The sequence below is a fragment of the Equus caballus genome, chromosome 1 (assembly GCF_041296265.1).
Source record: "Equus caballus isolate H_3958 breed thoroughbred chromosome 1, TB-T2T, whole genome shotgun sequence".
NCBI lineage: Eukaryota > Metazoa > Chordata > Mammalia > Perissodactyla > Equidae > Equus > Equus caballus.
This window is the reverse complement of record NC_091684.1, coordinates 29,024,516-29,038,996: the sequence shown is the minus strand read 5'-3', so window position 1 is coordinate 29,038,996 and position 14,481 is coordinate 29,024,516. Positions and strand designations below refer to the sequence as shown.

Below are 14,481 nucleotides of genomic sequence, written 5' to 3'. Positions count from 1 at the left end.
GGTGGGAGTTCAAGCATGAAAGGGGTACAAGCAGCTGAAGGACTGTCTTATGGAGCAATGCCCTATTCCTGGCTCTCCCCTGACTCTAGAGGGTCCTCCACAGACCTAGCACAGATGCTGGGACATGGACAGAGAACGGGCAGCTCCTTGTGAGGTTGAATTCTAGGAGAGGATGGGATTCCTGTTTGGAGTTCTTAGAATAGGTATATGTCAATGGGCCAAGAGATGGGCCTTTAAAACGAAGGGCAGGGAGTTCTTTACTTATTGCCGCATGCCCTAGCCCTGCCCTTGTTCGTTTCATAGGAAAGGCTGGCAGGAATCCAGAAATGGCCCAGATGGCCTGGCTGGCCTCCTCAACACCAAGTCTGGAGATAAGCAAACTCTCTTCTCCCTCCTTTCACCTAGAAGGAAGGGAGGCTACAACTCTCTGAGAGGAAGTGGTTTCCACTAGGGCCAAGAGAGTCAGGAGCAGAGTCTATAAGGATAGGCACGGGTCCCCTAGCCAGACAGGACCAGTACCTAGGAAATTACCTTAACTCTGTCTTTGAGAAAGTCTTGGGTAACAGTGATTAAGAGGGGAAAAAAAGACACTAAAAAGACTGTCCCATACAAATCAATTTTTAATAACTTCAACTTGCCACCAGCTTCCAGCTCCAGTTCCTGTGAGGTTTATCACTGTGGAAAACACTAAATGCCCCAGGCTGAGCTATCCATCTAGTGATCAGAGATGACCCAGCCCCTGATTTCTTAAGAATCTACATCTATACATGGCAGCATGTTAGTGGATTCTCTGGAACTAGTGCACATCTGCTCAATGTTGGAGCCAGAACTCTGGTTCCCAAGGAGGGCAAGTATCCCAAAGAGATTTGAAACTAAGTGGATAGCAGCCAGGGAGGTTCCAGATCTGCTCTCACTGCTGGATTCCTGCACTTACTCCCAGATTCTTCCTGTGCTGCTTGCTCCCTGCCATCCTGAGGGCTTTAGAAAGTGCTTTAGAAAGGGAGGATCTCAGAGCAGCAGCTACTTAGGAGGCAGCTGTTGGGTTGGGAAAGCCTACAGTAGTCCCATGGAGGCTGTCCAGAGGAGGAACCACAGGCCAGCTTCCCAAAGGTCAGGAGACTTGCCTGTGTCTCCGTCCAGAATATAGGTAGACAGAACGGCCTCTCCATGACGCTCACCTGGCCTCTTTCAGATGGAGGGCACCCTGCCTCCAGCAGGTTCTCTCCCTCCCAGGCACCAGACCACAGCAGGAACAGATTCCACCCCAGAGGAAATTCTCAGGCAGGCTGGATGTAAACAACAGCCGGGGTGAGGGGGTGGAACACGTGGAGGGGAGCTCAGCACAGGCAGGAGAGGCTCCCAGAGGAGGTGGTGGCTGGGGAGGTGGGGAAGCTGCTGGAAAGGGAACCAGCAAAATAGGCACCTGAGGGCTCCAGAAAACCTGTCAATGTTTATTTCACACACACACACACACACACACACACACACACACACTCTCTCTCTCTCAAAAGCCATTTAAACCAGAATGAAAATGAAAAGCTAAGGTTGTGACTCTATAAGTACTGACGAGTCAATGGGTTGGAAGGCAGGAGAAAGCTAACAGGTACTCCTGGTGCCAAGAAGCAAATCCAGAAAGTGGTAGCTGGACAGCAGAGCATTGGGTGGATTCTAATCTTCAGTCTCCTAGAGAAGTCACCTCTGGATTTAGAAAATAGAAAAAAGGTATCCCATTCCTACCCTACCCTAAGCCTGAGATAAGGTCCTAACGACAAGGGGACACTTCAAGCCCAGCTCAGTCCCAGGCCCAAAGGAAGCAGAATTGGCTCCAGCTACATCCGAGTCTGTTTTCAGAAGCCTAGGAGAGCCATTGACCCTCAGGGTGTTGGCATCACCCTAAGGCTTGCCCCAACAGTTCCTGAAAATTAGTCAGCAGCCACAACTTATAACCTCAATTGGAAATGTGAGGAGGTGTCCAGGGAGCCCACCCTGGAAGTCCCCTTCTTGAAGGCTTCTCCCTGTGCCCACCCATCCCCATCCCCCCAAATAAGATTATCCCTGGCTTGCCCTTCCTGGCCCCTGCTGTCCAAGTTCCACTGAAGTGCAGCCATCACTGAGAGAACTTGGTATCTGTTTTTCTCCAACCTTGGGGACAGGCCCCTCTCCCCTCCCTGTCCCTCCAGCCCAGGAGCCTCATGAGTAAGGGCAGTCAGTGGCTGCTCAGGTACGTGTGGCCTCAGGAGATAGTGGAGAACTCCTTGAGCAGGACTTCCTGGCTGAGTGTGTGGAAGGCCAGGTTTCTCCGGACATTGGTGCTAATGGATCGAACCTGGGAAAGGGTGGAGGAAGGAGGGAGGGCACAGGCAGAGAGAAAACAAGAGAGAGTTGGTTACAAACAGTAGAGGGCAGTGCCTGAGGCACAAGGCCAAGATGCAGTGCTAGAAGTTTCTCTCTTAGAAAATGAACCCTTAACAGCTATCATCCCTGCAGGCAAATAAGCAAACAGTTCTGAAATAGTGGGAAAAAGAGAAGAGGGGCTGAGATAGAAAGTGGATTTGAGAAGAGCTATCCATCAAGTGATCAGAGATAACTTAGCCCCTGATTTCTGAAGAATCTGCATCTGAGCACCTGAAGAGGCAGAAGTAAACACAGACAGGGAAAGCGGGCTGAGGTAAGGTCTTTGTCCTTGCCTCGGCCATGCAGAAAGGGGACTGGTCTGGTCAGTGGTCTGGTGGAGGAGGAGAAGCTGAAGCCAGAGGACTCATGCTCTGGAGCTACCTCTCTTTAGATGTGTTTCTAGTCTCCTCACTTTCCCTTTGTATTTATCTACTTTTTTGGGTTGGAAAGAACGTTTAGAGATGTAGCCCTTGTCTGGCGTACAGGGCAGGAATATGGTCCCAGGAGGCTAATGACCAGGGTCAGGTCACACAGCTAGTGAGTCCCAGGCAAAACCTAAGTTTAGTAACTCCTAGTCCAGTACTGTTTCCATACCACAAAGATGCCTCCGCAATTTAGAGGAAAGTCTCAGGTATATTCTTTTGTGTCCCCACTGCTCACCTCACATGCTTTCTACCCACAGACTGAGAACCTTGCAGGAAGTCTTGCCTGTGTCAGCAGGGAAAAAGACTTATGGAGAAGGGGTCAGAGGGCCAAGCTCTCTACTCTGAATGGGTTCTAAGAGGAATCCAGTAGATTCTGGAAGGAGATTCATTCATGAGAAATAGATGTAAATGTTGTAAGAGAGACAAAGAAGAGGAGGGATGAGAAAAATAACGTGTATCTATCCTGGGTCCCACAGTCCAGGGAGCTTTCCTTCAATTTCTGCTTTGCTATGGGAAACTTAATGAAGTCGCTAGGCAGAAAAGGGCAGTATGGCAAACAGCAGGCAGCTCAAGCTCATTAGCTCCAAACCTGACCAGACCCTCTTTGCTCCCCTGTTTCAGAGGTACAGATATAAGGAGAACTGAGCAAGGCAGAGGCTAGTGCCAGACAGCCTCGAGTCAGAGGTCCTCTAATTCTCTCCTCCACAACCCTCTTCATCTTCCAATAACTTACTCTCTTTATTAAGTCTTGGCCCCCAGTAATTGCCCCACATCTACTTAAAAGACTTGCCGACCACCCGATAAAAATATTCTACTCTGCTGTCTCCTTACACTAATGGCTTCCCTGTTCCCAACTAACTCACCCTAGAGCATCTTCCTCACCCTGGGGAAGTCCAAAATCCCAGGAATTTCATGTCAGGGTCAGAGTTGGGCTGTATTTAGCGAAAGACAGATGATTTAAATCCTTCATTACGACTCCACATGGGGAAGTAGAAGCTGGGCTAATGTAAGTTCTGCCCCAGCAGTGAGAGGTCTGAGGACGTGGGCAGTAGGTACAGAGGCCTGTGTGTCCTGATCTCAGCCTGAAGCCAGGATGGTGGCATACAACCAGGCAAGGAGAGTGGCAGGACTACCGGGAGGCTGAGCTTTGCCTGAGCAGCTCTGAGCACAGGGCAGGATGGGAACCATCAACAGGGAGAGTCCAGTTCTGTGGAGATGTGGCCTGGAGGTGGAGTAGGGGGCAGAGCAAATGCTCACTGGCTGCAGGCGGCCAAGGGTGGGGGCTGTAGAAAGCTGAGTGATTGAAAAGTGACAGCAGGGATAGGAAGTGAAGACTGGAGAACTAGACTGGGAGGGCATTCAGACCAGGAGCCAGTTAGGAATTTAGGAAGAAGTGACTACACAAGGAGGAGAATCAATTACAGTCATGCACCAAATAACAACGTTTCGGTCAATGATGGACTGCATATACAACAATGGTCCCATATGGTGAGTACCAAATAGCCTAGGTGTGTAGTAGGCTGTACCACGTAGGTTTGTATAAGTACACTCTATGTTTGTACAATGATGAAATCGCCGAACGACACATTTCTCAGAATGTATTCCTGTTGTTAAGCGACGCATGACTGTACTCTCATTAGTTGCTCCGAGGACAGGATAAGGAGTAATGAGCCAGAGCTGCCCTTGGGAACACACGTCAAACCCCAGGCCCAGCTGGAGCTGTGAAAGGGCTGTCTCCATGGCTGCAGAAAAGAGGTGGGCAATGCTGCCTCAGGCTTCTCACACTTCCCAGCCTGGCACCAGTACCCTGGGGAATATCTTCTTCTCTCACTGGCTGCTCCTGCACTGCTTTGGGAGAGAAGTTGCACAGCCAATCCCAGCAGACTCCTCAAGTCTCATTTCATCAGCCTTCGGCAAACTGCAGTAGTTCCCTAGATGCCCACCTGCACAGCAGAACCCAGAGGCTAGAGAAGGCCCCTAGGAAACACAGGCAGAGATGGAGATGGGGCAGACTCACCAGCTCTTTGAAGAAGGCAGCTTCCTTGTGCTGCTCCGAATAGCGCTCATACTGGTCCAGGCCATCCTGCAGCTTCAGTGTGAGGGTATCATAGTTGGCTCGCACTACCTCCAGCACCTGGGGGAGGTCAAGGGCCAGGCAGGGCTTAGGCCATGCAAACCTTAGGTCACTTGGCCCCCACATCCCTCCTGTTGCCCTACTGAACTGGATTCAGTCCAGGGAAACACACCCCAGGAGACTTTGCTCACTACTTATCACCCATAAAAAGCCTAGCCACAGGGAGCAATTCCTTAGGTTTCTGGGACCACTTTCTAATCTCTTCCATTCCCCACTTTTCCTGACCAGTCCAGCCTGGCCACCAAGGCTGTTTACTCTGGGTATGGTAAAAGAACATAAGAGGTGACATAACAGTGAGTATAAGAGCTCACCAGTATCCTGATACCATAAATGTGTTCTCAGCCATATCCCGCAGCTTTCTCTGGCCAGGTTGTCACAGTTGCTGAGTAAGACTTTGCCAATGTCTCCTTCCTTTTCCCTTTCTTGGAACCACATTTCTTTAAGTCCCAGGATGTTCCTCAGCACCATCTGCCACTTGTTTTCATCTCTCAATGCCAACTCAGTCTTCCTATCCATTGCCTGGATCGAACTTTTGGGCATCCCAGCCTTAGGGTGTAAGGGACACTTTCTAGACTAGGCTAGAACTAACCTCATCTTTTGTTCTGATGACCGGTCTCTCCCCAACCATGCCTCCCTCTGACTTTCTGTGGTGGGGGAGGGGGGATTCATACTTCCACTGACTCTAGGAACCTTGGATCTCTGTGTTTCCAAAAAGAAGGGACTACCATAGCCAGCCCTGATGTGACTTCAGTTTATAAGACCATGAACCAAAGGCAAGGATAATTAGGGGAAGAGGCACTACATCAAGTTAGAGGAAGTGAGATGGGCAAAAAGGAGAGATTAGGAGAGGGAATGGCTGTTCACTCTGATAATCTGGATAACAGCTGTTCTACAACTTGATCTGGTCTGGGAGGGAAGTCTATGATGTCATGGAGAGCTGCCAATTCAGTAGGAAGCTTGAATGAGTGAGTGATGAGGGAAGCTTAGCTCTAACAGAAGGTATGGGTGAAAGGAATAAACTACAGTCAGGACTGGTCAGAGGGATTGAGAACGGACTCCTGAGGGGTGCAAAGGTGCCTCTGGGCTGTTCTCACCAATCCAGTCTTGTGCCAGGGAAGACGACGTCTTTTGGTAAAAACACTTCTGCCTACTAAAAATTCCTGAGGAGAGAGTATGGATGGAGAATACAGGGAAGGCTCATGTCTCTGAGTATGGGGGGAAGGGACAGCTAACGCAAAGGTCTAGCTCGAGCTCCAGGCTCAGACTCCTTCCCTCCAGACATCCTCAAGGTCACTTTGCCTGGCTATGTCCTACAGACCCTGTTATGGGCTGGCTCCTTGGCTTCTAATTCCATTTGTCGGCAGGAGGACTGGTACTCAGCAACGGCAGTCACACACAAAGTAATCTGGCCCTCTCATGCACATGGGCTGTGCTCCTGGCTAGAATATCCACAGCCAAGGTCCTGGCTCAGAAGTGAAAGGCTCAAGCCCAGGAAAAGGCAAAATTCCTCCAAGACGGAACCAGCCCCCAGGAACCAGGCAGAATAGAATACATGCTTTCTCAAACCCTGAACGCTGGACAGCCTCACCAATGCCTATGACTCGGCAACCTGGCCTCAGCTTTCCCTGAAGGATGTCAGGTGCCAAAAGACAAATACCATGCTAAAGCCAATTTCTGAGAAAAAAGTGCAGCATGTCAAGAGTGACTACATCCTGAGAGTCTCAGGCCTTAGGTCAAGCTGCCTTGATCACCTACCTGGGCTTTCTCCTCCTGCCAGAGCAGAGTAGAAGGTTTAGGATCTCACTCAGAGCAGGGATTTTTCCTCTCCCAGTAAAGTTGGCTTCTGCCAGAACAGCTTAGTTCAGTTTCTTGCAGGGAGGTGAAAGCAGAGAAGGCCTCTGAGCTCCTTGGAAGGAAACCAGAGGCCTGGCTGGACTTAGTGCATGACCTCGGCTCTCCTCACCCCGGACCTTTCTTCCTCTTTTACCCAGTAGAAAGTTTCCCTTCAGTTCATCCAGCCTCTGCCATCTCCTGCCCTCATCATTTCTCTTAAATCCCAAAAGAAGAAAACATTCTAAGCCCAGGTCTGGGTCCTAGCCCTTTTGAGATTTCAGAGCACTGAGGCTACTTTCCTAGTCTGGAAAAGCTGCTTTCTGAAGCTTCAGACTTTAGGAACATGTCCCATTTGGGCCTCACACTCATCACTGGCCTGGGAGGTGGCAAGGACAGCACGTAGGCAGAGGGCAATCTCCCAGAGCCCTTGTGCCTAAAGGCCTTAGGTTTCACCATAGTTTGCAGCCTCAGTCTCTGGATTCCTAGCAACTCCAAAGGCACGTCCTAGGCTGAGATCCCTCCCTAATACATCAGGTAGCAGTCTATCTCCCAAGCACAAGCCCACCTTCTTTCATCAGCTGTTGGGCTTGAGGGTTTCCTAGAACCATGCCCACCACCTCAGCCCAAGGGAGCTCCGAAGTCAGTAAATCACCTACAAGCCACATGTGCTCTAAGGAGTCCTTACACTCCCACCTGTGACCCTCAGTAGACAGGAACCTGGCTCTTGGCAAGGGGCCTGATAGAAAGAGAACTAAACTGGGAGTCCCACTCCTACTAACCCAACCTCTTTGAGCCTCAGCCTTTCTCTCTATAAAACGGAACTTGAACTCACCTCCCTAAAATGATAAGGCAATAGAAGTTTTGAGTTGCTGAAAGTAACATACAATTGATGAAAATATTATCATCTCAATGGCTACACAGCTACCTAGACAGCTCCTTGGACTCAAGAGTAACGGTCTTCACAGCCCAGGAAGTACCATCTATTTCAAACTATCCCAAATATTCTATGTACGTAAATGATTCTTCACTACAAAGGAACATCTTCTGGATTTTAGTGGAAGACACAAATAGTCTCAGCTTCAAAGATCCTATGCCCTCTTCGTTGCCCTAATAAATACGTTGCCTCAGGTGAGGGAAGAAAAAACTATTGGGGTGGGAGGAGGACCTAAACCCCTCCTCTGAGGTCTCTAGAGAAGGAGGGCCTAACATCGGCTTTTAGGTCAGAGAGAACCGAATTTCGGTCCCAGCTAGACCACTAATTAGCTATGTAAACTTATACACATTACTTAATCTCTTTGAGCCTCAGTTTCCTTATCTGTAAAATGGGGATAACACTTCATTAGGTTGATGTGAGGATGAAATGAGATGACTGTCCACTGTCTGGCACATAATGAACAGTCAATAAATGGTTACTAATTTTATCATAAAAGCTTCCTTCTAGTGACAAAAGGCATCTGGTAGTTCTGCTTGTCCCCAGATAGTTCTAACCATGAGCCAGGAGTTAGGGCCTTGTACATCTTTATTGAGCCTATGGCAGATTCTGGTGAACAGGAAACCTAATTTCTCGATTCGTATGAAAGCCAGCTTCCCAAAATGACCCCACTGTCCTGAGTGTAACTGCAATGCATCAGCCAGAAGTCAAAGAATGCCCAGTACCTACTGCCAACCTTAACAATCTTGGTAGTGCAAGGGAATACAGGTTTTGGGTGGGGTTTTTTTTTCTGCTGAGGAAGATTAGCCCTGAGCTCACATCTGTGCCGATCTTCCTCCACATTGTATGTGGGTTGCTGCCACAGAATGGCTGATGAGTGGTGTGGCTCCACAGCTGGGCTCTGAACCCGCAAACCCAGGCCAACAAAATGGAACGCACCAAACTTAACCACCACGCCACAGGAATGGCCCCAGGAATACAGGTTATACTAAAGAAAAACTGAGCAGAGATGCCCACAGAGGCTGGCCTTGCATGATACAGGTTGTGAGGCTTTTGGCCACATCAGGATCAGGAACATGAGAGATCCCTGTGCACAAAGTTAGTTCAAAATTGCTGATGAGGTTTCAGATATACACACACACTCCCTTTCCCTAGTACCCACGACAGGCATTCCCCAAAGACTATCCAGTAGTCTGCACTCCATTTTATTTTAGCAGAACCTTTCAAATGGGAAATAACTTCTAGCCTGAAGATAGCAGCAAAGGAGAATCACCAACCTGGAAAAGTTCCTGCAACGGCTATCCAATCTTGATGCCAGAGGGCTTTGCCCTGTGCCTAAAAAATTGCTTAGTCACAAATCTCTGTTGGACTGAATTCCCAGAAGAATGAGAATTAGGGGACAACTAAGTAATAAAAGATGACCTGACAGCAAGCTTGTGTTCATTACCTTCTTCTCAATGTGAACCGATGTTTACAGTATAACCTGTTTGGGGAGAGTATGTAAGGCTGCCACCAGCTCACTCCTAACAAGGGCAACACGTAATGGCCTTCCTTAGAGGTCAGGCTGCCAGATGAGCATGAAACCACAAGACAGCAACAGGGAAACTTACTGAGACTTCCTAAAAATAGGAAACATGGAATCTATCAAGATCGCAGTGGGACATGATGGAACGAGAATATGGAATTAGAGAAACCTTGGTTCAAATCATGGCACCATCATATACTAGTTATATGACCTTGACCTGTCGGAGCTATACTTTCTCTATCTGTAAAATAGTCATCATCATCATATTTTATTATATTATGAATATCATAAGTAATATATAAAATAAATATAAAAATATAAATCATACGATCTAGCAAATAGAATGTGCCAAATGAATGAAGGTTACTAAGCTGAAAAGAAAGAGGAAAAATGGAAACAGAAGGTATTTGATGTATTCAAATAAGATGAATCAGGTGGTTAAACAGTGGCCAGGAGGGTCTGGAGTCATCACTAACATCTGAGGATAGTGACTCGGAAGGCAACCATATCTCTTTTTGCCAAAGTGTTACCATAGGGACAGAACTATAGAAATAATAGTTCTTCCTTTAAAGAGCATAGAAATAAAGCTCTTCAAAGAAAGGAACCTTTGGAATCACCTTCCTAATCCATGGCTTTCCTTTCACAGATGAAGAAACAGATATCCAGGAAGACTAAATTGCCTGAGGATACAAAGCTGGGATTAGACCACAGAGTTTTCTGACTCCCAATCCAGTGCTCTTTCTGTACTGGCAGACTAGTCTAACCTGGTTACTGAGTTTCTAGGCTAAACTTGATCTTTCAGAGAACAAACATTCACGGAATTCAAACTCACTCCTAGGAAGTGGGAAGCATGATTTGTGGAAAACTGGGAAGGTAACTCAGTGAAGGCATGGTTTGATTTTTTTTTTTTGGTGAGGAAGATTGGTCCTGAGCTAACATCTGTTGCCAATCTTCCCCTTTTATTCTTTTTTGCCTCCCCAAAGCCCCAGTACATAGTTGTATACCCTAGTTGTAAGTCCTTCCAGTTCTTCTATGTGAGATGCCACCACAGCATGGCTTGATGAGCAGTGTGTAAGTCTGCACCCAGGATCCAAACCAGCGAATCCCAGGCCACCGAAGTGGAGCACATGAACTTAACCACTATGCCACTGGGTCAGCCCCTGGTTTGATTTTTGAGCTGTAATGACTACCAGGTCCTCCAGGGCTTGTCAATTTCCAGCAGTAGCAGCTGAAGAACCCTGCTCAGCCCTCCTGTAGTTGGTGTAAACTTTACAGACCACTGCAAGCTCATCAGCAAAATCTGGTTTTGGTTGCTATTTAATTGCTTAATACTTATTTAGAAGCTTGAAATTCGAAGGTCTTTAATCTTCAACTGGGCCTCTTTGGCCACAGCCACCAGATGGTCTCCAGGCTTGGGGTGGGGTGTTAAAAGGATTCAATGAATCCCTTCTACAGTTATGCACATAACCACATTTCAGTCAATGATGGACCACATATATGACAGTGGTCTCATAACATTAGTACCCGTAGTAGGTGTGTAGTAGGCTATACCATCTATGTTTCCATAAGTATACTCTATGATGTTCACAAGAGGACGAAATCACCTAACGATGCACTTTTCAGGAAGTATCCCCATTATTAAGGGACGCATAATTGTACAATGAATGCTCATACCTCAAGGCCAATTTTCCACTCTCCAAAAGAGATGGCAATCACTCTGTTCTCACTTCCATGCCATTCTGCTTTAACTCTGCCGAACCACTAATCATAGAAAAATTAATCTCTGGATGATTTGAAACAGATACAGTAATTAAAAGGAGGGAAGAAGATGAAGGCTTTTTAGAGGATTTTCATGATAATCTCCACCTATCTCCCCCACTGGACTCTGGCCATTTACTCTATTTCAGAGTTTATCCACTAGTTAGAGAATATTTTTTGTCCCTATTTCTTCCACACAGTAGGAAAGAGCAGCCTGAGGGAGCTCAGAAACCACAAACCAGAGCATCACCAGGCATAAGTCTGAACACTGCCTTTGCTTCTCTCATCAGTTAGGGGGAACTGATCAGGTACTGCTTATTCTGCAAGATGATGATGAGGAATAATGAAAGAGTTTTGTCCATGGCAAGTTGTTGGGAAATGAAGTTCATCGCTCACAGTGGTTCTGATTTGAGACAAACCTGTCCTGGTGCCCACAGACCCAAGGAAGTCTGAATAATCAGGCTTCCTCCCCATGCCACCCCTCTAAACTGTTCACTGCTTTAGCATAATGTCCCATCTCTAAAAGAGTGCTGAGCACAGAGTAGGCTTTCAATAATGGTCAGTGGCAAATGGACTGCTAGAGTGGAGAGAAGGTCCAAATAGCTGCAGATAGTTTTTATGGTAAACGCAGACTGAAGTCTCTCTCCCATCGTCCATGGAGGAACAGAAGTCAAATAGGCCATTTCTCAGCCAGGAAGGCTGAAACCTTTTTCCTTCTAATACCCAGCAACCTTCCTCAAACGCAAAGGAAAACACCCTTCCCTATAAAAAGGAGAATGACCTACTCAGAGCATTGCCTAACTCCCTTCTCTGGATTGTTATAGGGCTGAAATGCTCTGTAAGTTTTGGCAAGAGACTGAAGAGAAATGAGAGATCTGATCTTTCATTTTCTCTGAAAGGACCTTATCTAGCCTCCTTTCTTTCTTCTACTTTCCAAAATCAGACCTCCCCAGAACCGGTTATGTGTCTTCCAAAGAGGAACAACCCTCTTTTCTTCCAGAAGCAATAAAGGTCTGTCCTCAACCCTGCAACTTCACCAGTCTAAGGACAGCCTGCCACTGGCACTCTCAACACTTAAGTGGTTGTCTGATGTTGGACAGCTTGGAAGGGGAATTCTGGTAACAGAGAAGCAAAAAATCAATTCTTCTTCCTCCATAATCCATATTTATTCTTCCAAATTCAGGACTAGTTAAAACTAAACAAGAAGCACTACAAAGATGTTCTCTAAGTAAAGACCTGATGGGTCACTATGGGGTCTGTTGTGCCTGGGCTCTGAAAAAGTTTCAACCAATAGCTAATAATTTTCAAGATAACGTAATTCAGAGTATGGCTCTAGAGTCAACCCACCTGGACCCATATCCTAGATCCACCATTTACTAGCAGGGTGGAGCTGGGTGAGCCTCAGTTTCCTTATCTGTAAAATGGGAATAATAGTAATGTTTATCATATAGTGCAGGTTGTGAGGATTAAATAAGGCAATGTATACAGAGTACCAAGCATACTGCTTAACACACAGAAAGTGCTTAACAACCATCGCTATTATTATTATTGTTCTCTTTCATTTTAATATGACTCCATGAATAATTGCTTTTTAGGACCTGAAATTCCAACCCCTGCCATAAATGAGCAAACTCTCCCCTCCCCCACTTTCTGGAAGAGATCTGTCTTCTGCAGGCTTCCCAACGAGGGATTTCCTGTGGAGGAAAGAACACACTCCTTTAGGGTTTGCGCATTAACAGGCAGAGTGGCAGGCCCTCTCCTGGAGAAAGAGACATGTTATCACTACTGATTTCCTCACTGAAATTGTGTCACAGCTAGATTTTCAGCACCCTGAAGGAAGCAACTCAGTGTCATATTATAGATTTTCCACAATGCCTAAAAGAATCCTAAGAAACAGTAAACATTCAACATGCTTGTGGACTAATTTAGTAACACTCAGGCCAAAAAAGGAAAGGAATTTCTCCTCAGAGTCACACGGTAAGATTAGAGTTAGCCCATTACAGCACACTGAGCACTGTTCTCAGCACTCTGATAGGCTTCTAAAGCCCTCAGAGCCGATCCTGCCTTTAAGGAGCTAATAAGCAAAATGGAGACTCCAGATAAACCACCATGGAAGGGCACACCCAGACCACATACAGGGTTGAGCCCGTAGTGCTAAGTGTGGTTTGGCATCGGCTGCAAAACTGACAAGTGAATGGGCTGCCTGGTTGAAATGGTGTCACACCTTTTAAGATGGGGAAAATCAAGAAATCTAAAGTCTCTTCCACGTTGTCTACCACCTCCTCCACTTTGCGTTACTGTGTCAGCTAATTCTGAGTGCAAAGTTCTCCGCCAGCATAGCAGGGCCCCTGAGACAGCAGCTGCAGAGAGGGCCATTAGCTCTGACAGGTCTGTGACTCTGGCACTGACAGCTTAGGCTCACTCCATCAGGGGATATCACCAAAGGGCAAATTGTTCAGGCTCAGCCCTGATGCTGAAAAAACAAGTCCTGCACAAAAGATCAGCAAAAGGTTGAAAGGGTGGGAACAAATGTCACTTTACTCCCCAAACACACAATCTATAGTTTCAATTTCTCAGAAATCAGGTTTGATCCATTCTGAAATGCCCTTCTGAGGTGTGTTCAATTTAGCAACCAATTTCAACTGCACAAATTCAGCTCAACTGTGCAGTGTACTTATTAGATAACTGTCCACAACAATCTAAGCAAATATAACACAGTAATCTTTGAATAGCCAGGTTCAAAGACTTGCTGAGCTATTTTTAGCACACGTTTGCCTACCAACAAGTAACCAATAGATTTGCATCTCAGGAGACAAGGAGAAGAAACAATTAGATTCATGAGCTCCAAGGTAACTAGTACCCTGAGAAGACTGTTAGTTTCCTTCAAATGCTGTCTGTTTAACCTTCTTCTATACAGGACAAAGCTTGGTCCGCGTCCAGATGGACATGGCCTAAAAAGAGGCCTAGTGACCAAGCAGTTAAAAGGACAAAGTATCAGCTGCTCAGAGCTTCATGTTTCAATTGTCCTTGTTGTTTTGAGATTTGAGGGTCAAGCTTTTGTAAATAATAAATGTAAGGCTAGGACCTGGGTGCAAGACTAGGAGGGAAAAAAGGGGAAAGGGAAGAGAGACCTTTTAGTGAATTATCTTAAAAACAATATTAAAATGCTCACTATATATACTGTTGCCAATATCCATTTAAAATTCTCCCCTCTAGTGCTCTAAAAAAGAGGAAGGAAGAAAGAGAATGAAGTAAAATGGGACAACATATATGAATAGTGAATGCATGGAAAGGTTCTCTGAAAAGTGTGTGAAATTAAAAAAAATTCAACTAGGTAACTCTGGGTATACTGTAATATTCTAAAGAAGTTCAGGACTTCCACTTCCAGTCATGATAGGGTAACTGAGAACTAGGAAAGAAAGAACTCTTGGGGCCAGCCCTATTGCCAAGTGGTTAAGTTCACACGCTCTGCTTTGGTGGC

At 46.5% G+C, this 14,481-nt stretch overlaps 1 protein-coding gene across 15 annotated transcripts in view; it reads right to left on the bottom strand.

The window, feature by feature from the left end:
- Positions 1 to 602: 602 nt before the first annotated feature.
- ARMH3 (armadillo like helical domain containing 3) overlaps positions 603 to 14,481 on the bottom strand; it is a 173,124-nt gene continuing 159,245 nt past the window's right edge. For all 15 annotated transcript variants that reach the window (XR_011421657.1, XR_011421652.1, XR_011421658.1 and 12 more), the window contains 2 exons: positions 4,837 to 4,953; positions 603 to 2,326 (listed from right to left, as the gene is read on the bottom strand). Coding sequence is in view for 6 of the 15 variants with exons in the window: in XM_023640545.2 (XP_023496313.1) it covers positions 2,234 to 2,326; positions 4,837 to 4,953 (210 nt within the window). In the remaining 9 variants the exon portion in view is untranslated. The remainder of the gene's footprint in view (positions 2,327 to 4,836; positions 4,954 to 14,481) is intronic.